The sequence below is a fragment of the Mirounga angustirostris genome, unplaced genomic scaffold (assembly GCF_029215605.1).
Source record: "Mirounga angustirostris isolate CCGP_5_RB_7025 unplaced genomic scaffold, mMirAng1.0.hap1 SCAF_14, whole genome shotgun sequence".
Classification (NCBI taxonomy): domain Eukaryota; kingdom Metazoa; phylum Chordata; class Mammalia; order Carnivora; family Phocidae; genus Mirounga; species Mirounga angustirostris.
The window spans coordinates 79,324,189-79,347,571 of NW_026991722.1; the positions used below are offsets into that span (position 1 = coordinate 79,324,189).

At 37.2% G+C, this 23,383-nt stretch overlaps 1 protein-coding gene across 3 annotated transcripts in view; it reads right to left on the reverse strand.

The window, feature by feature from the left end:
* The window catches only part of MED13L (mediator complex subunit 13L), a 308,077-nt gene that overhangs the window by 94,723 nt on the left and 189,971 nt on the right, over positions 1–23,383 (reverse strand). The window contains exon 1 of one of the 3 annotated variants that reach the window (XM_045887572.3): positions 10,762–12,467. The exons of the other annotated variants lie outside the window; for them this stretch is intronic. Coding sequence (XP_045743528.1) covers positions 10,762–10,787 — 26 coding nt within the window. The 5' untranslated portion in view covers positions 10,788–12,467. Of the gene's footprint in view, positions 1–10,761; positions 12,468–23,383 lie in introns of those variants that run through there. 3 annotated transcript variants of the gene reach the window in all.

The following is a 23,383-nucleotide window of genomic DNA, read 5'->3' on the forward strand; positions in this document are numbered from 1 at the left end:
AATCAGATGGAAAAAGATAAACACTATATGATTTCACTTATATGGGGAATCCAAAAAAACAAAACAAAAGCAAAATAAAACCTCAAAGAACAGACTGGTGGTTACTAGAAGGGAAGGAGATGAAGAGGCTCAATTGTATGGTGATGGATGCGTAACCAGACATGATGGTGATCACTTCGTAGTGTATAGAAATACTGAATTATAATGTTGTACACCTGAAACATATAATGCTATATACCAATTTTACCTCAATTAAAAGATATATTTTGCTAAGATAAAATAATAGAATGCAATTAATTAGTATTTCATTTAAGTAATTTTTAAAACTAGAAACACATTTTTACTCTCCCCATAATTCAATAGTCTGCACAGACTCCTTTAAAATCATACATGAAAAATTATTTCTAATTAGCCTAGATATTAACTCTGTCAGTGAGAAGAAAAAGCTGACTATAGGGTCATCTGCAAAGAGTAATGATAAATGGCAACCAATTATTTTAAACGAGATAGCTACTGAGAAGCCACACCAAATGACATGAGGACAAGGAATAAGGTGAACCATAACCACACTTTTAGCACATGCCAAAAACTTGAATCAAATTCCAGCCTGACCCTCAATTTAACAGCAGTTATAGCCAACCAACCAGTTTTCAGTTTTTAAAGTCCAAAATATATTATGTGCTTAGCTACCAAAAATATACTTCATAAAGCTAAGAAGCAGAGAGACAGCTTCTTGGGGTAAACGTCTTGCAGGATACCAAGAAGTCATTCGGAGGCAATGATTAGAATTCAAAGCTTTTGTTACCTCAAAGAGATGGCCTGATACACAGGACAGAGAGACAGAAAGGTCAGACTATAAGGATGATAAAAGTCATTAGGAAATACAAAGGGTGAGAGGGAGTGTTAGGTCTTAGCAAGTGGGTCTTACTGGGTCAAAAACTCAATTTTGGATACCTAGAGGCATCTGCTTGGTTCTGCAGTAGACAGAACCTAAAGGCATTAATTAATGGGAAAACTGCTCCAAGATTTTACTAAGCTATGCTGTAGAAATTAATTCTGCATCACCCACTGAGAAAAATGTCTTGGTGTCATTCTAAAAGGGTGTTAAATCAATTGTGATCTTTGTGGGAAAAAAGCTGGAAAGCATCATTCACTCTTAAATGTCAGCCAGTTAAGAACAAAAATCACTTATCATGTGTTGGACTCTGATTTGCATTACACGGTTTTGACAAGTTAACCATTCTAATCTTGTTTTGCTTACACTACTATTACAACTCAAGTCTCCTAGACACACTTATAAACTTGGACAAGGGAGGGGTTAAACAGGGTATGGAGTACACAGAAGTTAACCAGCTATGAAAATTAGTAAGGAAGAATTTACAAGAATAATTTATAAGTGAAAATTTGAGATTTAAGATATTTTGATTAATTGGGGATGTCAAATACATTTCAATAAAACAATGGTCAATGTAATAGGTAGAAGGTAAGCCTCAGCATTACTATCTTGCAAAACCGCTGAAGAAGCCTGAGACGTTTTCTAGAGAATAAACTATATAATCCATTTTTCCATTTATTATGCAAATATCTATCTTTCTGAAAGATTTACAGAAAACATTTTCTCCATGTGTCAGGCACTATGTAAGAAATCAAGAAATCCACAGTACTAATTTGAGAGTTTCTTATTAAAGAATAAAAATTCTCTTTTATTGAGTAACTTCTAAATTCTTGGAAAGATGTCACATAACTAGGGAGTTACCAACATGAATAAAACATAATCTCTATCCTTAAGGAGCTTATATTCTAGGAGAAAAATATAAAATATGGCTATAGGTAAGTATAATAGAGGGTGTAAAGAAGTATCAGAGAGAAAGCATAAGTTCCTATAAAATTTCAGAAGAGATGATTCTTTTTTTTTTTTTAGAAAGATTTTATTTATTTATTTACTTGAGAGAGAGAGAGAGAGAGAGAGAGAGAGAAACAGCATGAGAGGGGAGAGGGTCGGAGGGAGAAGCAGGCTCTCCGCCGAGCTGGGAGCCCGATGTGGGACTCGATCCCAGGACTCCGGGATCATGACCTGAGCCGAAGGCAGTCGCTTAACCAACTGAGCCACCCAGGCGCCCCAGAAGAGATGATTCTTGCTGTGAGAATCAAGAGGCTTTGTGGAGGACATAGGACTAAAGGTGAGCCTTGAAGGATTTTTAGGGGAATAAAAGGTTAGGAAGGAAAACAGTGCAGGAAAGAAAATACCAATTAGCAGCTAACTAACATTTACTGAGTGCTTTCTTTGCTGGGCACTGAGTGCTTTATATATACTAATTCCTTAAATTCTCACAATAACTCTGAAGTAGGCATTATATTATTATCTCTACTTTGAAGTGATAAGAAAACAAAGGTACAGAGAGTTGAAGTAACTTGCCCATGGTCACACAGTTTGTCAAGGGTAGAACCACGTTCCAAATTCAGATCAGGCTGAGGAAAGATCACTCTCAAAGTACTGAACTTTATAACCTTAACTGAACTGACATGAAAAAGATACATGTATTTTGATAACTGTTGGCAAAAGGCTTTCACTAGCTCACTGAAGCACTTTAAGCTCTTTTTCCTTTATAATGTTCATTACAGCTGTGTTAGTACCTTGATTTTGATGATAACACAAACTCAAGGAGGGTCACAGAGACAAAGATAGAGCAGAGAAGCAAACCCCATCTGTGGCCCGCAAGTCCAGTGCTTTGTCACACCCACCTCTTCTTTTAAATTAGAATGGATGTTTACCAATTGTGTTCCATGAAGACCAAGGGTTTCTCTGAGATGTCCCCAGCCCCACTGTGTACCAGAGAAAGGTTTTCCATCCTCACCCTCCATCCACCACATGTCAACGCAAATGGCAATCAGCCACACATTTCATTTAAAAAAAGTGTTCTATGACTAAAAGAATTTTTTTTAACTTTATTAATTTTTTTAAAAAGATTTTATTTAGGGGCGCCTGGGTGGCTCAGTCAGTTAAGCAGCTGCCTTTGGCTCAGGTCATGATCCTGGGGTCCTGGGATCGAGCCCCACGTCCGGCTCCCTGCTCAGCGGAGAGCCTGCTTCTCCCTCTCCCTCTGCCTGCCACTCTGCCTACTTGTGCTCGCTCTCTCTCTGTCAAATAAATAAATAAAAATTTTTTAAAAAATAAAAGATTTTTATTTATTTATTTGACAGAGAGAGACATAGCAAGAGAGGGAACACAAGCAGGGAGAGTGGGAGAGGGAGAAGCAGGCTTCCCGCTGAGCAGGAAGCCTGATGCGGGGCTCGATCCCAGGACCCCGGGATCACGACCCTAGCCAAAGGTAGATGCTTAACCAACTGAGCCACCCAGGCGCCCCTGACTAAAAGAATTTTTTTTTTTTTATTTGACAGTGAGAGAGAGAGAGAGCACAGATAGGCAGAGCAGAAGGCAGAGGGAGAGGGAGAAGCAGGCTTCCCACTGTGCAGGGAGCCCGATGCGGGGCTTGATCCCAGGACCCTGGGATCATGGTCTGAGCCAAAGGCAGCCCTTAACCGACTGAGCCACCCAGGCACCCCTAAAAGAAATTTAATAACCATTTCACACACAAACCAAAAAAGGTCTTGGGTCTAGTTACCCTATCCTCATTTCCTGTTATTTTTTTCTGGTGCTCTCAACTGTAGTATCCAAATTCTACTCCAGACATTATCAAATCTCCTTCGTCATCTCAACAGTCTTTCCCTTGTTTAATGTGTGCAAAACCCTCAATAAAAACCAACCTATATTCATAATAAGATACAATCTAAGACAACAACCAAATAACAGTGAAAACTCCCCAGTATCACCCACCACTCTACCTGCATACCCTCTAAATATATGTTATTCAGACCTCTAAGACTGTGATGCTTCTAGGCATGTTGAGTACTTTTCATTTGTATATAGCTTTTTTTTTAAGCTTACCTTTTAAAAGTAATTAGAAAGAATAGCTTTCACACTACCATTAATAACTAGACACATAAATCCATGATTCTGTCAACTTGAAACTCTTTTCAAGTAACACAATCATTAGTAAAAAGTTCATGAGCACCAAAATGGTTAAAACAACTAAAATAGGCAATTCCCAATGCTGACAAGGATGCAGAACAACAGAAACACTTCATACACCGCTGGTGGGAGTCTAAAATCACCACTTTGGAAAACTGATGGACAAGACCTATTAGAGCTGAACATGCATCTACTACTCTTAAGACTCGATAATTCTACTCTTTGGTATATACCTAATAGAAAATAAGGACAAGAACGTTCTTAGCAGGATTATTCACAGTAGCCCCAAACTGTAAACAAACAAATGTCAATCAATTAATTGTGGTATGTTCATACTACAGATTACACAGCAATAAGAATGAACAAACTGCAACTGACTATAACATAGATGAATCTCAATACAACACTGGGAGAAAGAAGCCAGACACAAAACAACATAAACTGTTCCATCTAAATAAAATTCAAAAACATGTAAAACCTAATCCAGTTTACATGTAATGTTATTGGGATATTAGTTACTTTAACAGGAGGCAGTGACTAAGAGGAGAAACAAAGGGGGCTTCTAGGAATGTAGTAACGTTTCATTTCTTGATCTGAATGTTAGACATAGGGTGTACTCACTTTATAAAAGTGGATGGCACTAAACAGTTTTGATGGGCAAACATATGTATATTTCAATAAAGAGTTCAAAAAATTCCAATAGGAATATGACTATTTATAGAAGGCCCACTATAAATAGGATAACTAAAATATGTGCTACTCAGAATATATTAACATAAATTTATGATCCCTACTATCAGTGAGACTAAGTAAGGAAGCAAAACATATTCACATAAGAAGTTAGTTCTTTAAAAAAACAATTCCCTCCTGAGGCACCTGGGTGGCTCAGCTGGATGGGCATACAACTCTTGATTTCAGCTCAGGTCATGATCTCAGGGTCCTGGGATAAAGCCCCGCATTGGGGTGAAAACCTATACTTTAGCAATGTTTCCATTTGGCTTTCCAATGTTAGAGTCACAGAACGAATGGATTTTAGAGCTGGAACAGGCCTTAAAAAATGCCATGACCACCCCAAAAAAACCTAATTTGCCAACTTTAATAAGTTTCACCAAATACTTAGGATGTAATCATGAGCTCCATTAGCTAGAGAACCACAGCAAAGGATTACAACCAAGGTCTGATGGGCAATTTAGGGCTGTTGGCAACCAGAAGTTACGTTTGTTAGGATAAGACCCTGACCGCAACACTCTGAGGAATACAGAAGAGTGGTAAAGTACAGGAATTACAAGCAAGAGTGTTAGAATCAGAACCAAATTTGAAATCTGGCTATATCACTAACTAAATGTACAATCTTGCATAAGTTACTTGATTTTTATCCTCATTTGTACAATCAGTACAATGAGACCTACTATATTATAACCAAGGATTACTGTTAGGTTTAAAGGAGAGAACATATTTGTATACGTACACACAGAACACAGAGTGGCTATGATGGCAGAATGACGATGATAATCATAGTAACTCAGTGGTAGTAGTGTTCTCAACATAAGATACAAGTCCAAAAGAACTGGACCTGGGGGAGAAGTACCTAATTTTTGGAGTGGTTTTCTAGGGTCACAGAGGACATGAAACTAGAATAGCTCTGAGGACTCTCATAAGGAGAGAACTATAATCTGGCTGTAGAACACCATAGTGGCCTAGATAATTTTTAACCACAAGTGCATGTACTTTATTTAAAGGAAAGTGTATTTATTCATAATGCCTATAATATATATGCAGTACCTTACCCTCAGTTTAAGATACTGTTAAGTGTAAGATTTAGTTCCAACTATTGCTGGTGATGATAAACTCACATTTGTTTTCTTTGAATTCTCCAAGTAGCAATGAAATGAATATGAGCATCATCATCAGATAAGACTCCCTAACATTCTTTAAGAAATTACTTTTTATCTAATCTTAAATGATTGCATAATTATAGGATAAAATTAATATCTTTGGTACTAATTCAAATTGCACTTAATGATCCTAGAGAAATGAATTACTGGAGATGAGATCAATTCTGCTTTGGTTTCTGATCTTTATTTCTTTCCCTAAAACTTAACAGACCTCTTTAATTTGTCTTTCTAACTTGGCAGATTTACCAAAATCTGGAATATATTGCAGTTACTTATATGTATTTGGTTATCATATTTCCTCCACAACTGACATAAATGGCAAAAGAGGCAAACAATTCTGGTGAAGGAATAAAAATTGTCTTTTTTCCCTCCCCAGAATTAAATACATAACTATGTGGAACAAAGTTAACCTAGAAACACAAGTGATCAGCAGCAGAATCCCTGGAGAGAACTAGTGGAGTCATTTAACAGAAAATGAAGTTGGCTAACACCTGAAGGAATTATTCCAAGTTGCTCAAACATACAGCCTATAAAATAAAGCCCTATGAGGCAGACAAGAGTCCCAAAGAGATTACATTTAATAATCCTCCTGAAATGGCAGAGGCACATTCTACATGAAGGGTACGATATACTCTTAACAAATGACAACACAGGAGCAGTAAAGCTGAGAAGAGATGCCAAATCTCCAGCATCCAAACACCAAAGCTCTAATACATCACTTATTTTGTTCAGGGGTAGAGCTAATTAGTTGCATTACAAGTGGTTCAATATCCACATGCCATCCAGAGTTGCATACCATCTGACTGACTGATGCCAGAGTGCCTTGTCATCAGCACTTAAATTCCAGGAAGAGCTTTACAGGCAATGATGTAATAAATGAGGATGTAGCATTCTGTTTATGAGATACTGGTAACTACTCTTCTCCTGCTGGATAAGCCCAGTCTACCCCAGACTCCAACTAAAGGTCTTTATTATAGTCTCTGCAACAGTTTACACATGGAGATAGAAGGTCTGAACATCAATTTCAACACCTTTACGTCCATGTGGCAAAATATGATCATTTCCTTCAATGATTAAAGTTGACTTTCAGAGGTCAAAAATATGCCCTGATTTTCAAATATTTGGTATTCAAAATATCTAAATTTAAGAAAGAGACTTGGTTTAAAAAAAAAAAAAAGCTCTGATGGTTACAAAAAGGAACTTTTTACAGCCTCTTTTTAAATCACTGAGCTATCTATATCTAGTACATTTATAAATAGGATCCAGTTCATTAAAATGTATTATTTCATATGTTTTTGGATCTCGTGCACTCTGAAATAGTTTTATCATTCAGTCCAGGACTCAAACAACCAAGAATTCATTTATTTTTCTTACTTATTTCTGGCAAAACAGAAAACAGAAAAAGTTTTAAACTCCTTAAAATACTAAAAGGATTCAACTATAGCTAATCAAAAAAACATGAAATATATTTTCTTCCTGACCAAGAAAAGGAAACAGCTAACACACTTAAACTGAAAAGTGCCAATTACTTCCTTATTTAACAAATTCTAAATGCAATGCATCAGACTGGAAGTTAGGATGTGAAGGTCCACCGTATCATTTGAGACACACATCCTTATCAGCTGATCTGCTATCTCACTTTAAGAGGTGAGCAAGGACACAAAGAAAATATACCTTCAGTTGTTTATTTTTAACCTAAGCAATGTTAAACTTCTAAAAACCAAAAATACTATTTCCCTCATACATGTTCTGGAGATAACTCTGTATAACTATTATACTCATGAAGTCTGTATATGTAGTAAAACTGAAACAAATAGTAAGATTATTAAAAGTAAAAACACGGATGCCTGGGTGGCTCAGTTGGTTAAACGTCTGCCTTCCACTCAGGTCATGATCCCAAGGTCCTGGGATCAAGTCCCACATCAGGCTCTTTGCTCAGTGGGGAGCCTACTTCTCCCTCTGCCTGCCACTCCCCCTGCTTGTGTGTGTGCTCTCTCTCTCTCTTTGATAAATAAATAAGTAAACAAATACACAAATGTAAACACAAAGTTACCACTATAGTATAAGCTGGCAATAAAACCTTTCACTTTGTAATCTCTACCTATTATGGAAAAGAATCAGACCATAGACTGATCTACTATCTTGTTAAACATTTATACAGCCATTTTTAACTTCCAAATATTTATTTGAAGGTCATCAGAAGATGAAATGGGAAACCTTTCTTTCAGAGATAACTTGCTAATAACTGTTCTTAATTCAACGCTGCTGGAAGGGTAATACCACCCAACAAGGAAAGGTGAATTAGCCTTCCCTTATTACACTCTAGCCAACTGTAAAGCAACGACAGCAAAATAGAGTACACAACAGTATGCAGACTTCCATATTTACTATTTATGTATCCTCAAATATTCCTTCACCCCCTCACTAACATTCTAGAAATAAGTAATTTTTCATGCCTTCTAATATATTAGACTGACTCATGACTACAAATATAAGAAAATATATTAATTAAAAACCATAATATGGTACAAGTATACGCAAATGTTACTAATGAAGTAATAAGACGTTATGTGTATGAAAGATACATGAAACAATTTCCATTTATAGGTTTATATTAAAGAGATGTGATAGAATAAAAGCTTACAATTTGTATGTCAAGTCTGCTTAAACAAGCTTGATTTCACAGGCAAGGCCCCCCAAAATTATACTCTGCAGAATAATTTTTAAACCATAAAAGTGTTTTTATACTACAAAATATATTAAATGTAACCGACTGATATTGGGGGAAGGTATTAGAATAAGGGAACAGAAGAAAAAATATTGAGGACCAAAAAAAGAAAACCAAAAAAAAAATGAGGCACCAAATAAAAGGCTTGAAGTTACACTTCAAATCTGATTTATATATTCTTACATTTAACATTTTAAAAATTAAGATACAGAAGTAACAAATATAAATCACTGTCATAATACCAAACATTATCACCTTATATAAAAATACCTGGACAAAGTCTTTGTCTTTTCTTAAACTGCAGGGGGAAGGGGAAAAAAAAAAAAACCTTCAAAGGCTGGAGTTATATATAGTACACACCTCACAGGTGGAAGCAGGAAAGAAAAGCAATGTAAGTTCAAGATTACCCGCTGGAGGCTCCACAGGATACAGTCCAGAAGACCCTTCTCTGGTGTGGAGCATTCTTTCTCTATTCACTCACCTAGACCCTCAGGACAGCATCTTGTCTCTGATAGTATTCAACTCAGGCATTTCTGTCTTCTGTCCACACCTAGCCCCACCCATGAAAGCAAGGAATGTGTCAGCCCCTGGGCAGCCTTGAAGAGGACCCAGCAAACGACTTTTTGTATTAGCAGTAGGCATTGCGTGTAACATGACGGAGCAAAAAACAGTCATTGTAATTAAGCATTGTTTTGGATTATCTAAGCCACTGCTTCCTTCAAACAGTATAATCAATCCATTTTCATTTACCTCTACAACAGACTCTCACTGACCTCGATAAATTAACATTAGCAGAGCCTAAGACTAATCAGGCAAACGCCTTTTTCAACTACCACCATGAAAAAAAAATTTTTTAATATACAGCTTTACAATTACGCTACACACACACACACTTGGTGCCATTACCTGTGGTACTGCTACGGTATTACTAACAACAATATAAACAGTGGTGAGTACTTACTTCCTATGGAGAGAAGTTAACTGGAAACTTCTCTGTTCTTAAAAACTTTGGAATCTGGTGCCCCAGATGTCTGGAGTACAACTGGCTGGGGAAGAAAGTATGCTCGGGAGGCAAGAGGCTCTGCAACAGTTGAGTTATTAAATCTTAGACTGAGAAGGGTGTTCCCAGAGCCTCATTCATACTCACTATGTCAACCAGAGGCCTGCTTTGGCAAAGACAGGACAAGGAAGGCTGCTTACACACACAAGAGAACAAGTGAGCCTTCTACGGGAGGAAGCTGCCCTAAGAGCCAATGCCTCTCCTTTGAGCTCTTCCTCCTCTCTCTCCTTCAGTACTAGATGAGTCCCACCAAGTACTCAGGGTGAGGAGAGGGGCCACATCGATCCTGCCCACTCTTAGTTCCCTGGCATCTAGCACAATACATGGCATTGTAGTAGGCTCTTTAAAAAAAGGAAAAAACAATCCAGGCCCATGTTCTGTATGCTGAGTATAATAAACGGAAAGCAAGAAAATAAAAAAGCATTTCACTCTCACCATCAGTATCATATCGATCTTTTACAATCCAACCTGAAGATACAGTGTTAAAATTAAGTTAAATATAAGATCACATTAATTAAATTTCCCTACAAGGCAAGAGTATATCTAAATCATTTAATATCATTTCTGACCAAATGTGAGCTTTACTTATAAACAGCTTTTAAGAATCTGAAGAAAATACAGTAGAATCTTCTTCTGCATTCTAGCAGCACATCAAAAAACCCTGTCCCAACAGGACGAATATTGCATGGTCAGTGAAGAGGAAAAGTGAAAGGAGTCTTCTACTTTGCTGCTTCTCTGAAAAGGGAATCACATTAGGACATTAAGTAGTCAGATACATTATTTTATTGCTTGCAAAACCCTTGGGTAATAAAGAATAGGTACAAATTGCCACAGGCAGTTTTGAGGGGAAAAACAGGACGGTGCAAACAAAGCCAGCTGCTCTCCCCTGGCAATGGACAACTTGCAGTTTCTCTGCTCAAGTAGAGCTCTCGGCCATGTGCGAGAGGGAGCTCTGCGAGCACAGCAATCTGCAGGGTCTGGGTGTCAAGGCAAAAGTAGGAAAAAGGTAAGAGAAGAGAAGAGCGTAATGGCATTTTGTGAAAGCTACCTCAAGTCAGATTCAGTCACCCACATACATTTCCATTCTCTTCTGAGTACGGAAGACTCATGGGCAGCTACAGTGAAAAGCACATGCCCCTTGGAAACAAGTGAAAAAAAGGTAAATACTTTTTACACGAAAATGCTAAGACATAAAAATAAAGCAGGTTATTTCTTTAACATAGTCTATCATCTAAGATAACTACTTATTCTCTATGCAAAGAAAACTAATTTGTATTACATCTTGTACAGGTAAATAGCAAGAATGAGTGATTTATTTTTATGGGATTCAGAGAATAAAACTGGACTCACACCATTAACCTTGCTAGAAGGATGTTGTAAAATGTTAATATTTTCTTCTCAAGACCAACTGCTTTACTCTAACCGCTTTATTGTGCTATTTTAAAGTACTATGTGGCAATTTTATTTTATACACTGTTATACTGGCAAAAAGAAAAGTATGAGAATCCTTTAACACTATGGTTATAAACAATGTAAGAGCTTTACTTTTAATTACATACAGAATTTCATTACAAAATCACGTAAGAGTTTTCATCTGTAACAGAATACAGAAAACTCCTACTTATGAACTTCTGGTTTTCAGTTTTAGTCATGAAGAAAACCTCTAGAGCAAAAGAATCAACTTGACCAGCTACCAACAGATAGCACTGGGGGTCACAGGCAGCCACTCCAGCACCTGCTCTTCCAGCCCCTACAGCTTCAGGCTTAGTTGTGAAGAGTTTTTAAATAAGACTAACCTTATCATGTTTACAAACACAAAAGTAGTGCAAATAAGAAATGCAGGATCGGGGCGCCTGGGTGGCTCAGTCCTAAGCGTCTGCCTTCGGCTCAGGTCATGATCCCAGGGTCCTGGGATCCAGCCCCGCATCGGGCTCCCTGCTTGGCGGGGAGTCTGCTTCTCCCTCTCCCACTCCCCCTGCTTGTGTTCCCTCTCTCGCTGTGTCTGTCTCTGTCAAATAAATAAAATCTTTAAAAAAAAAGAAAAAGAAATGTAGGATCAACATAAATAAAAGCAGAGATCATTTTAACACTTTTGAAAGTGATGAGAAAAAGAATGTTTGTCAGTGGGAATAATCTGGAGGACAAAGTAAACCTTGCAATATTGGAAACAATCAATCAACAATAATCACCAAGAGATGAGGAAACGCTGTAAGATGGGAAAACATTACAGTGTGAAGATCAGCCTCAATCAGTGTTTGAATGCTTACTGGCTTAATATTATTAATTCAGGAGAATTTAGAAGATAAACAGGGACAAAATGTTATAGAGAATGAGTTCAATGGATGGTTTCAAGGCCAAATGAAATCTGCACAACACTGAAATCAGTACTAGTGCAACACAGTTCTCTATGACCCCTTTAGTGATCATGAGATGGGGCCGTACTTGCCTCAACAGGTCTAATATGGTCCTCAACTATATGCCTTGGGGAAAGGCACTTGATAGCACTTTTATCAGCAAAAGCACACCTGGTAACACACATGATTCTAAGCAAGGGAGATAAAATTCGAAAAGACCATTTTGATTACGCACTCCTGTTAGTTAAAAAATAAATGAACACACATCCCCAATATTTATCTACTTATTATTCTAATTTGCTACATGTACCTCTTTATTTCATTGAATCTAAGAAATCGTCAATTATAGATACAATGTCATTTTATTAACCACTAAGCAAGAAAAAAAAAACACTAATTACAATTCATATGTAAGGAACACTGCAACCTAAGATGTTAAAATGTGGGGGGTAAAATACATCTTAGGGCCAATAAAGTTAGTACTTGACTAATACTAATGTATTTTATTTACATGTTCTAAACATACACCACGTTTTTTTAATAATAAGAGGTGAAAAGATACAAAGTAACATTTTCTTGCACTTTCACAGATTGTCTTTTGCACACCGGTCTGGAGATTCCCCATCTCAATAGAGCATAAAAGAAGGAAACTAGTAGATGAGGATATTAGATCTGAATAAATGCTTATTGAATGAAGTAGATGCTTCATCTCCTCTATTGTATTTATTACACATCACATCAATACGATCTGTGGGGAACTCAACGAGAAGAAAGACAATAAGTATTTCTCATAAAATATCCCCCCCAAAGTTCTTGATTAGAATAATATAACTTTAGGGATAAAAGGCACAGATTACTTAGAGCACCAACTCTGGATCTGTAACATGACTATCTCTGCCACTCACCAGGGACCCTTCAGTGTTCTCATCTATAAAATGAACACAGCAGTTATTACATCACAGGATTAAAATGGGGGCTTGAGTAAATGTACATAAAGCTTTTAGCAAATGCTCAGAACACAGCAAGACTCAATAAATGGCAACAAAGGGATCATTCAGGGGTATTTATTTCATCTATTAAATCACTTTAGATTAACTGAGGTGTTAGATGGAAAGATGATACTTGAAAGTATATGACTTAAAACCAGTCTTATTCACCAAGGTTACTTTTAGATGTCACAATCACTGACAAATGGGATGAGCCCTCAGATCAAAATCCATTTTGCCTATAAATCCGAGTGAAGATCAAGTAAGGGAATTGCACCGAAAATTGCACACTGCCCTCTTTATTTGACATCAGGTTCAGGGTGGTGGTGTGCTTTGTTAATCTAACACTGGGGAGTTTGTCTGGGCTTCAGATGCTTCTGACAGCTGACAATACTAATGGGACTGCAGAGCCTACTGTCGACAACACAAAGCCAAAGAAATCTCCAAAACAGCAAGGCTTATTTTAAGACTACACAGTTTTCTTAAAAAGTGCTTTTAAAACAGACACCAGTTTAAATAAGAATTCATTGATATTCTGTTCTGTAAGACTATATTCTGCAGATTACCACTTTTCAGACACTGAAAAGTTTTCACTAACATTTTTCAGATACAAACACTGCCGATATGTTGCTGAGGATTTTCAAAGTGAACAACTGAAGAATTCCACCTTGGCATAAAACCAAATGTAGACGGCAAGATAGTGACAATGTTTGTGGTAAACAGGACAGCAGAACCACTGGCTTATAAATTTGTTTCCTGACCCCTGCTGCCTCTGTTTATTGCCTTAGGATTGGCAATAGCTATTCTCAGAATAAGAAATCTGAATTCTATCTACTACCTTGAATTGACTTTCCTCTATGCTTTTCAGAATGTCACTGTTTTGGATTTGAACTCTTCATCTACATTTTAAGGACTCTCAGTCTCTCCCTGGAACAGTTAAGAGTCTAACCTGAAAAAACACCTATTATTGTTGTGCAAAATCATAAGCCAGCACTGGCACCACGCCTTATGTATTCATGGTGGCCCACATTAAAAGAGCATAGGTTTCCAAGATATAAAAAGCTAATGGGGGTAAAAAGAGGCAGGGCCTCAATTTGAGGTTCACAACCTGAGAGCTCTGATCATAACCTGGGGAATGCCCTGGACACAAGAACCAAGGCACACAAGAGAAAGCAGCACAAATGTCATAACCTAGTCCACAGAAATGATAACGGTGTGGCCTCCCAAAGTGAGAAAAACCCAAGGTCCAAGGAATACAGAGGCTCTATCTTATTTGACTTATATATCCTATATCCTCTCCTACAACAGTCCCTAAGCTAAATACGTATACGCATGGAACTTAGTGGTAGAATCCTGAACAGTTCTATTAAATGTGATCCTTGGAACCAAGACTTGCTCGCGAAACTTATTCCTCATTCCGAACAATCCTAGCTTTTGTCTTTGCCCCTACGAGATGCTGCTTACCCTAGGGTGCCTTCATTTTTCAGGTCCTTCACGTCCAGATGAGGTTTTTCAGTTGGCTTGGGTTCCCCACCGCCAACCAGCATGTGAACTGCCTGGACTAGTGGCAAAGCCTTACATGACCCACATTCTTGCCCAGGCAACCCAGTCTTAACACATGCCCATCACTCCCTGACCACGCCCCACCAAGTCCAGGGCAGTGAGGTATGAGAAGCTGTGATAAAAGAACAGGTATGAGGGCAGGCCCTGCCACCACTGCCAGGCCCCCTCTAACTTGCTGGTGGTCTAACTTTGCGTAATTTACTTAACCTCTCTGCACCTCAGGTTTTACATCCATAAACTGAGGATAACTATTACCTAGTAGGACTGTTATCAGGATTAAATCTATGAAAAACACTTAGAAAAGTAGTACACAGTAAGTGCTCAATAAATGTTAAGATATTAGTTCATTTATATAGTTTCATAATAAGAACAAGAGGCTTACTGGAAAAGAAAAACTGCAAAAATATCATTTGTTCCTTATTTAACTAGCTTTACAAAAGAAAAACTAGTTATACGTCAAATATAACTCAGTAAAACTGGAAAAAAATTTTAGGAAATAAAAAATACTATCATAAGACCAGGCATTAATTAATTCATCCATCTGCCCATCTGCCCATCCTCCACTGACTTACTGAGATCCTACACAAAGACTGGGCACTATGCTCAACCACAGATTGAGGAGCAAGTCCATGGCTACGACAAATAATTACAAGAATCCATCACCTCTTGTGATCCTTGGTCCACAGACCATAGAATCAGTGTCAAGGATCATTTTGCCTCACACCTTCATTTTACAGGTAAAGAAAGCAGTATCCAGAAAGAAGATTTGTGTAGAACCTTTATCAGTATTAATAAATTATTTTACATTAACGCAAGCATCACGTATGTTTGGTATTCTTGATCACTCAGAAGCATATTTTAGATACTATTTAAGGAATCTGAATAATGAAAATGTAAATTTATATTCGAACAAACTTTTGCTGAGCTATTAAAAATCAGGAAGGGTTCCAGTTATTGGCTAATTATAAATAATACAACTAGAAACACCTTTGAAGAAAAGGGATTTTTTTTTTTTTAAGATTTTATTTATTTGACAGAGAGAGCTAGAGAGCACAAGCAGGGGGAGTGGCAGAGGGAGAAGCTGGCGTCCCGCTGAGCAGGGAGGCTCAGGACCCTAAGATCATGACCTGAGCCAAAGGCAGACGCTTAACCATATGAGCCACCCAGGCGCCCCAGAAGAAAAAGTTTATCCATAATACCATTTGTCAAAAATGGTATGATACTAGATCAAAGAACATGGATTTTACAGTTTTCATTCTGTGGCACCATATCACTGTTCAGACACGTCAGACTTCCAGACACTTACACAGCAGCAATGGATGAACACACAGGCTACCCTTACATGTCACCAATCCACGGTTCTGTCATTTTATTTATTTTGCTTCATTCATAGATGTGGATTTGTACTTCCCATTTGTCTTCCTCTGCATTTTTTTAAGTAATAGGATGGGTGAACAAAATGCCTTTTTTTGTAAAGTTTCTTGTAAAGACTGACTGAAATGGAGTCTTTGCTTCATATACATTGGCTGTTTTCCTCATCAGCCATAGAAGATGTAATTAATGTGTTTTAGCATCTTCTGGATTATACTTATATATTTATCATGATCAGTCTGCTGCTCTTTTTGTAGTATTGCTGGTTTTCAAATACTTTTTGAAAAAATTCAATGAAACCACCAAAACACAGACAATTATTGCTTCAGTAAGTTTTTGTAAAGCTTTTTAAAACACAGCCAAGATAAATAAATTATTCTGGTGTATGTGTTTTTAATGAGAATGTTTCATTCCATATTTGACTTTAGTGCATATATTTTAAATTATCAGTTTCAGGTTTTCCCCATATTAATTTACACTTTTCCAAGCATAATTATTACAGTGTTTCCTTTCCCGGTGATGTTCTTTCACCCAAACAGGTATGTGTTACATTCACATACAACTGACTCTAAACTATGTATCTTAACTGGGGTTGTTTTTTGGGGGGGAGGGGTGCTTAAGTATCATAAATTTAGACAACTTCTACTTTTCAGTATCTTAGCAACAGGTAAGGCAATCCCACATACGTCTTTTTTACCCATTATAATCATGTCTGATTACTCTTCTACACATCCTTGACTATATAGCAAGTTCTGTAAAGCATAAAGTCTCACTCACTCTTGACATGACGCATTAAGGGCTAGATTAGATAAAATAACAGCCAAGGGATACGTCCAAGTGTAAGGGCTATTTAAAATAGGAACTTACAATCTCAACACCCATTTTGGAGTCTGACAGCCCAGAATGTAAACCCCAGATCCACATAACTAGCTGTGTGACCTTAAGCAAATTACATAATCTCCCTGAGCCTTACACTTTTAACATCTATAAAATGTGAATGCTATCCTCTAAAGATTATTATGAGGAATAAATGAGAGGTTCATGTGACGACTAAACAAACCTAAGATATGTCAGGTACTCTTCCAAGCACTTGGTAAATATCAACTCATTTAATTCTCATAGTAATCCTATGAAATAGAGACAATATTACCTCTCTTTCACAGATAAACTGAAACAAAGAGGTTAAATAACTTTTACTTGCCTAAGGTCACACAGTAAGTGGCAAAGCCAGAACTGGAACCCAGGCAGTCTGACCACCTCAAGTCCATGCTCTTAAGCACCACACTAAAGTGCCTCTCCAAATCCCTAAAGCACTTGCCTGGGCATAATCATAAGCACAGTGATAAATCACAATAACATCCAGCCTAGCACAGGAGCATGCACCTCTGTAGAGGTCCAAAGATGGCTGGGGGCCACAACGTTCATTAAGATGACATACAAAACCCTTAAGTACTTCTAGGTAAAACTTATTATAGTGCAGAAATCTCTAAAGATACAAATTAATACTACTGCTTCAGGAGTTTAAAAAGGAATCACTAATGAACTATTTTAAATCACTCTCCCAGCACTGAGAGCCTGGATTTTCTAACATTGTTAAGTGAATCTTACAAATAAGTAGCAGTTAATATTTTTGTCTTACCAACATTGTAGCATTCAATTTCAATTACAAACTAGAGGTTCTAATTTTTAAGAGAAAGTACTGAAGGGTACTTATTTTATTTTATATTAAAGATTTTATTTATTTGACAGAGACACAAGAGAGGGAACACAAGCAGGGGGAGTGGGAGAGGGAGAAGCAGGCTTCCTGCGGAGCAGGGAGCCCGATGCGGGGCTCGATCCCAGGACCCTGGGATCATGACCTGAGCCGAAGGCAGACACCTAAGAACTGAGCCACCCAGGCGCCCCTGAAGTGTACTTTTTAAAAGTCTACTTGTTTAAGCAATCTCTACACCCAACGTGGGACTTGAACTCAGGACTCTGAGATCAAGAGCAGCATGTTCCACCAACTGAGCCAGCGAGGCACCCCTCAAGTTTACTTTAATACAAAGATTCAGGAGAAAATTAAGTATTATTTTATGTTTACTTAAAAAAAAAGTGTTATTTTTTCTGATTAACAACGTAATACATGTTCACTGTAGTAAAACTGAAAAACACAGGATTATAGAGAGAAGAACACAAGTATCACCAGTATTCAGTATCATCTTTACTTTTCAATACAGTTTGAGACATTTAATTTTGAGATGAGGACAGCTTCTTCCCTGCAATGCTGAAAACAGATGAAATTCATGAACCAAAGTAATTAATGCCAAGGTGCTTCAAGAAAGAAATGTTCTGTAAACAAGTGAGAAATATTAACTCCACTTAGAATTGTTTTAAATAATGAATGCTTTCTCCACTTTTTATGCTTAATGTAAACTAAGTTTAGTCAACAGACATGACAGAATGAATTCAACTAAAATTTTTTAAAAAACAATTTAGACAAATTTTAATAAAATTATAGTCATAGGTTTAAAATCGCATTATTAATTAATGACAAATGTTCGAACTAAAATTCATTTTCCTCCACAGGACAAATAACACCCAATCACTCAACTGGTATCACTCAAGCATAACATGTTTCAGCGTGGTTCCAGATATGCTTACAAACTGGAATAAAAAAGTAACTTTTGTTTTTCCAAGTACAGTTGTCCTATGAAAATGAACTTTCAGGCAAAAGCAGTACTATTCAGATGAATACCCTTTGAAAGGCATTTATGCTTTCAGTGTATTTACATCAATAGCCAACCTCAAAATTCAAGCCCTGTGTCAGCCAATAAAAGGCAAGGAAAATAATGATAAAAAGTAGTCATATAAACTGCCCTTCTTCCCTCCTCCCACACCCTGACAGTCATGGAATCTTTTGGGGTTTTCTACCATAAAACCTAAAGGCTTATTTGACATGATTTTATTTGACTCTAATTTATAGGACAGATATTTTCCACACTTCCAGTTTCCTAAACTAGTAACAATATCTAATGTTTAAAATGATCCTTTAAGCTATCTTTTTGGTCATTTTGAATCTGTTAATCTAATCAGTGATCTCAAATAAATCAGATTGGTAAAAGCACTGCAATACTGTGGTAATTCGGTATTCACATCAGTTTTGGGAATGACTCCTTACAATGTAACTTGAAAAGCTTTTGGTTTCTACACCTTATTTGATTTAATGTTAATCAAGTTAGCACTGGTTTTTATTATGCTCAAATGGGCTTCTAAGCAAGTTGTTGTGATTTGCTGTTTGAAGAATAACCAGACTTGTTATTCTGCAGATACTCTTGTTAATGATCCTTTATGCCCGGTTTTTAACCACATTATTTAAACACAGGAAATATCTTCATCATATTTCATGAATAGTGTTGAAACAAAGCGAGAATTCTTCAAGTGAATTTTATAAAATCTTACAGTTCCCATAAATTTCACAAATATCTATGTACCCATAGCTAATTAGTACACTACATCGTATTGTATGTCAAGGTGCTGACCAGATAGATTCCTGCCAGAGTCTTGGCTAGTAAACATTAGTTTACATGAGCCATGTTCCATCTCCTTCACACCACACCAGCACACCACTTAAATTTCAGCCAGCTTTCTACCCCGAACTTCATACTCCCATTTTCAACTAGACCCTCCCTGATAGGAGAGGCACTGCGGCTTATAAATTAGCTCACTGAAGTATGCAGAACACAGTTGTGATCTGTTCTGAAATGTACAGGATTAGATTTTTATTCACACTGGCCATATTGTCTAACCAATCCTGGTTCCATTTTGGAACTACCCACATTTGTAAAATTTCCCTTCCATCGCGACAAGCAACAGGAGGAACAGGATTAATAGAAAACCTGGCAGCAGAATGCACCAAACACCACCGGACACCAACTGGCCTTGGGCCTGCTGGGAAATGTAGTCAGGACCAGCCACTGAATGAAACTGCTTATGAGTCTAAAAGAAAACAGCTCGATTCTCTGAGGATAGAATGAAATGACAATCATAGACATTTACTGTGGACAGTTTCGTAAAAATGATCTGGTCCCAGCCCTTCATTTTCTTGACAAACTGCGGTAAACAATTAGTTTAAATTATTTCAATCCAAATATTTAAGTATCTGCTATGTGCTTGCTGGGTATTAGTTCATTTTGTTAGATTAGATTTTGTTCAGAGGCTCCTTTAGTACACACATGAAACATGCCTGTTTATGATACACAGTTCACTTTTAAGTCTATAACATGAACTGAGAGACAGTATGGATTAGTGGGAAGAAAAGAAACCTAAACCCTGAAACTACTTAGTGGAATTACATGCTGTGGAGCTCTACGCAAATCACTTAACCTCTCATTTAAAAAGCTAGGTAAGGAACGGACTGACTATCTTACCTCACAGGGTCCTTCCAACTCCAGTAACAACAAACCAGATTCCTTTGTTAAAAAGCACTCAGTAGTTTAAAAGTTCTTACTTGGAAATTAAGAAATTGAATTAAAATGGGAAGTATTTAATCTTCCTTAATTTTACAGTAGATTAAAGAAAAATTACTAATGCATAGATATTAGAATCTCCTGAATAAAGTTTCTGAAAGAATACATGAAAAACCATTCCTGGTGAATACCTCTTGTGAGTCGAACAAGAGAGAACAAAAGAAGAGGGGATTTTTGTTGCCTTTGAAACTCCTTAATTTTTTCATGGCACGCTTATGTAATTTTTTTTTAAAACGCCAATTTTTAAAAAGCTTAAAAAGCACTTAAAACATGGAAGACAATGTAGGTAGTAGCAGAAAGTATAACGAACTAGAAAAGGAAAGGAAAGATTTCTAGTCCGGCTTGGTGTAGCCCTATGACCTTGGGAAGTATATCTGAATTCCAACACTGGAGCTTTCTTACAAAAACGAGAATGAGATGGCTCACTGTGTCACTATCCCACTGGACTCAATTTTATATTAACTGCTCTTAGGTTACTCTTCTCTCATTCAGCCACTCAGTGCATCCATCAAACACTGAAAGAACAGCAGGAACTGCACAAAAGTAGAGAGTGCAAATTAATTTCCCTATAATGAAAATAATTAACAGCCAAAAAAAATCTATCAGAGTTCTAGAAATGTCTGACCTGCTGAAGAAAAAGGACAGGTAAAAGATAAACTTGATGAAAACCCAAAATCAATTACTAAGAAAGGTAAATAAATACATATATATTCAGACCTTGACCTCTTTTTTTAGAATGCTTTCAAATATACGTCATTAATTAAACAAACAAAAAAAACCTATCCTCAATCCCATAAATTACAACTTTGCTGGGGTCAGGATATTGTCTTCTGTTTCTTAACTGATTGATGGGGTCATACTTTCTGTCTCTAAATACTAATTCAATTACTGATCTCCCTAATGATGGATCTGAATGCATGAAATTATTCTTTGTAGCCTAACAGTCATCCTATATCAGAGAAAAATAAGGTTATTTATTTTTCGTCCCAGCTTTATGTGACCAATAACAGGGTCGTGTGGCTATCAAAGCAGCTTTCTCATAATTTATTATTAAAATGTATCCCTCTGTTGTAGTTTTCTATTTCACATCCCTTGAATAAAATATATTGTTAAATATTAAAACTCACAGTCTTCCTAAGCATTTAAGATATGCCCACTTTTTGAGCTTTAAAAGAACGCTTCTTCTCATACCTCACCCTAATGAATAAAATGAATAAAAGAGGGGGAAATAACACATTTTTCTTCCATAATTCTAAGTTTGGCTAAATGCCACAAAAAAATTGTGGCTTTTGACTTACTATTAAGCACCCAACAGTCCCTGAATATTCAGGCAAACCTTCAAGAGGCAGACAGAAACCCCACACTGCTTTGTACCCCTGGTCCTACTCCTCCAATCCAGATTCAAATTGACTCGAGATACCTGACTACACTAAAAAGATTTCCAGTCTGACAGCTCTAGGGGAAGATGCAGACAATGTGACTACCATAAGGGAGCCCTTGACAGAACAGCATCCAGCTCAGCCCCTTAGGGCAAGTGCCTGACCACTGCCTATTAATTGAGAGAATGTGCAAGGATGGAAATCTCACCTTCTAAATATGCATTTAAATACCCTACTTGGGGCTTTATTGTGCAAGCAAGTTTCATAAAAGAAAAGCATAATTAGAAGCCTCCTTCAAAGCCTCCAACACTGCGCCTCTGCACTCCTCTCTTTGTGTCTGGCCTCCACAAAGTTTCCCATCATTGTAGTTAGACTTTCTAGCCCAAGAGCTAAAAAAGTGAATCATCCCTTTTAAATAATAATTATTATTATTATTTCACACTTAACATCAAGCCTCTACATTTTACCTTTCTCTAACCTTTTCATTTTGGGGAGGGAGACAGGACTTATTATTTGTTTGCTACGATTAAGGGCAAGCGCCTTGGAAGTAGATTTATCTAGTTCTGCATTTGGTGGCAGTGTGACCTTGGACAAGTTACTTACCTCTCTCTATCTCAATTCCTTTAACTCAAATTAGGACTATCTGTGCTCCTACCTCTAATCTTACAGGGCTGCTGTGAGGGGTAAGACACAAAGTACCTAAGAAGCAGTGTGTGTAAAGGTCCTGCCCTACTACTGGAAGATGTGCTCTTAGTTCTAGCACTTTCTCTCTGTTACCAGGATTCTCCAGGTCTCCATTTTTTCATCTGTACAATCAAAGAAAATAACACAAAACTCCAGGTATGTAGTGAAGACTGGAAGTAATTTATGTAAAGCATCTGGCACAGTAGCTCAACAAATGTTAGTCCTAACTTACATGTGTAAGCTCCCTTTCCTTCCAGCTTGAAGTTGTGCTGCCGAATATCTCTAATTTGGTTGCCTTTTATCTACCACTTCAATTTGACTTTCAGTACGGATCCAAACCTGTACCACGGGCTTGCCGCCTCCCCCCCTTCAAGTTTAAAGAAGATGCCAACTGATTAAAGCCATAAAGAGAGGCTACAGTGGCAACAGTGAGCAGAACAAAGATTTTCAGGTTAATGTTATAACAGGGTTTAGATGCATCTCAATTGCAATAAAGTGATATATACCCTAGTTTCAAAAAAATTAACATGAGATATAGGAGCCCGCAGACTGCAAATGCTAAAATCCTTGGCAGGAGATAAAATAAGACAACACAGAAGGCACTAACCAAAAACAATCCTAAGCTATGTTATTAAAATCTGCAGAAGCAAGTAATCAAGAGCAATAGGGAAAAAAGTTATACATGAACCGCCATAATTTAGTGGTAATTTTGAACTGGGCCCTCAAAAGAAAGCTTGATTTTCTTTTTTTTTTTTTTTTAAGTTTTTATTTAAATTCTAGTTAGTTAACATATAGTGTAATATGGTTTCAGGAGTAGAATTTAGT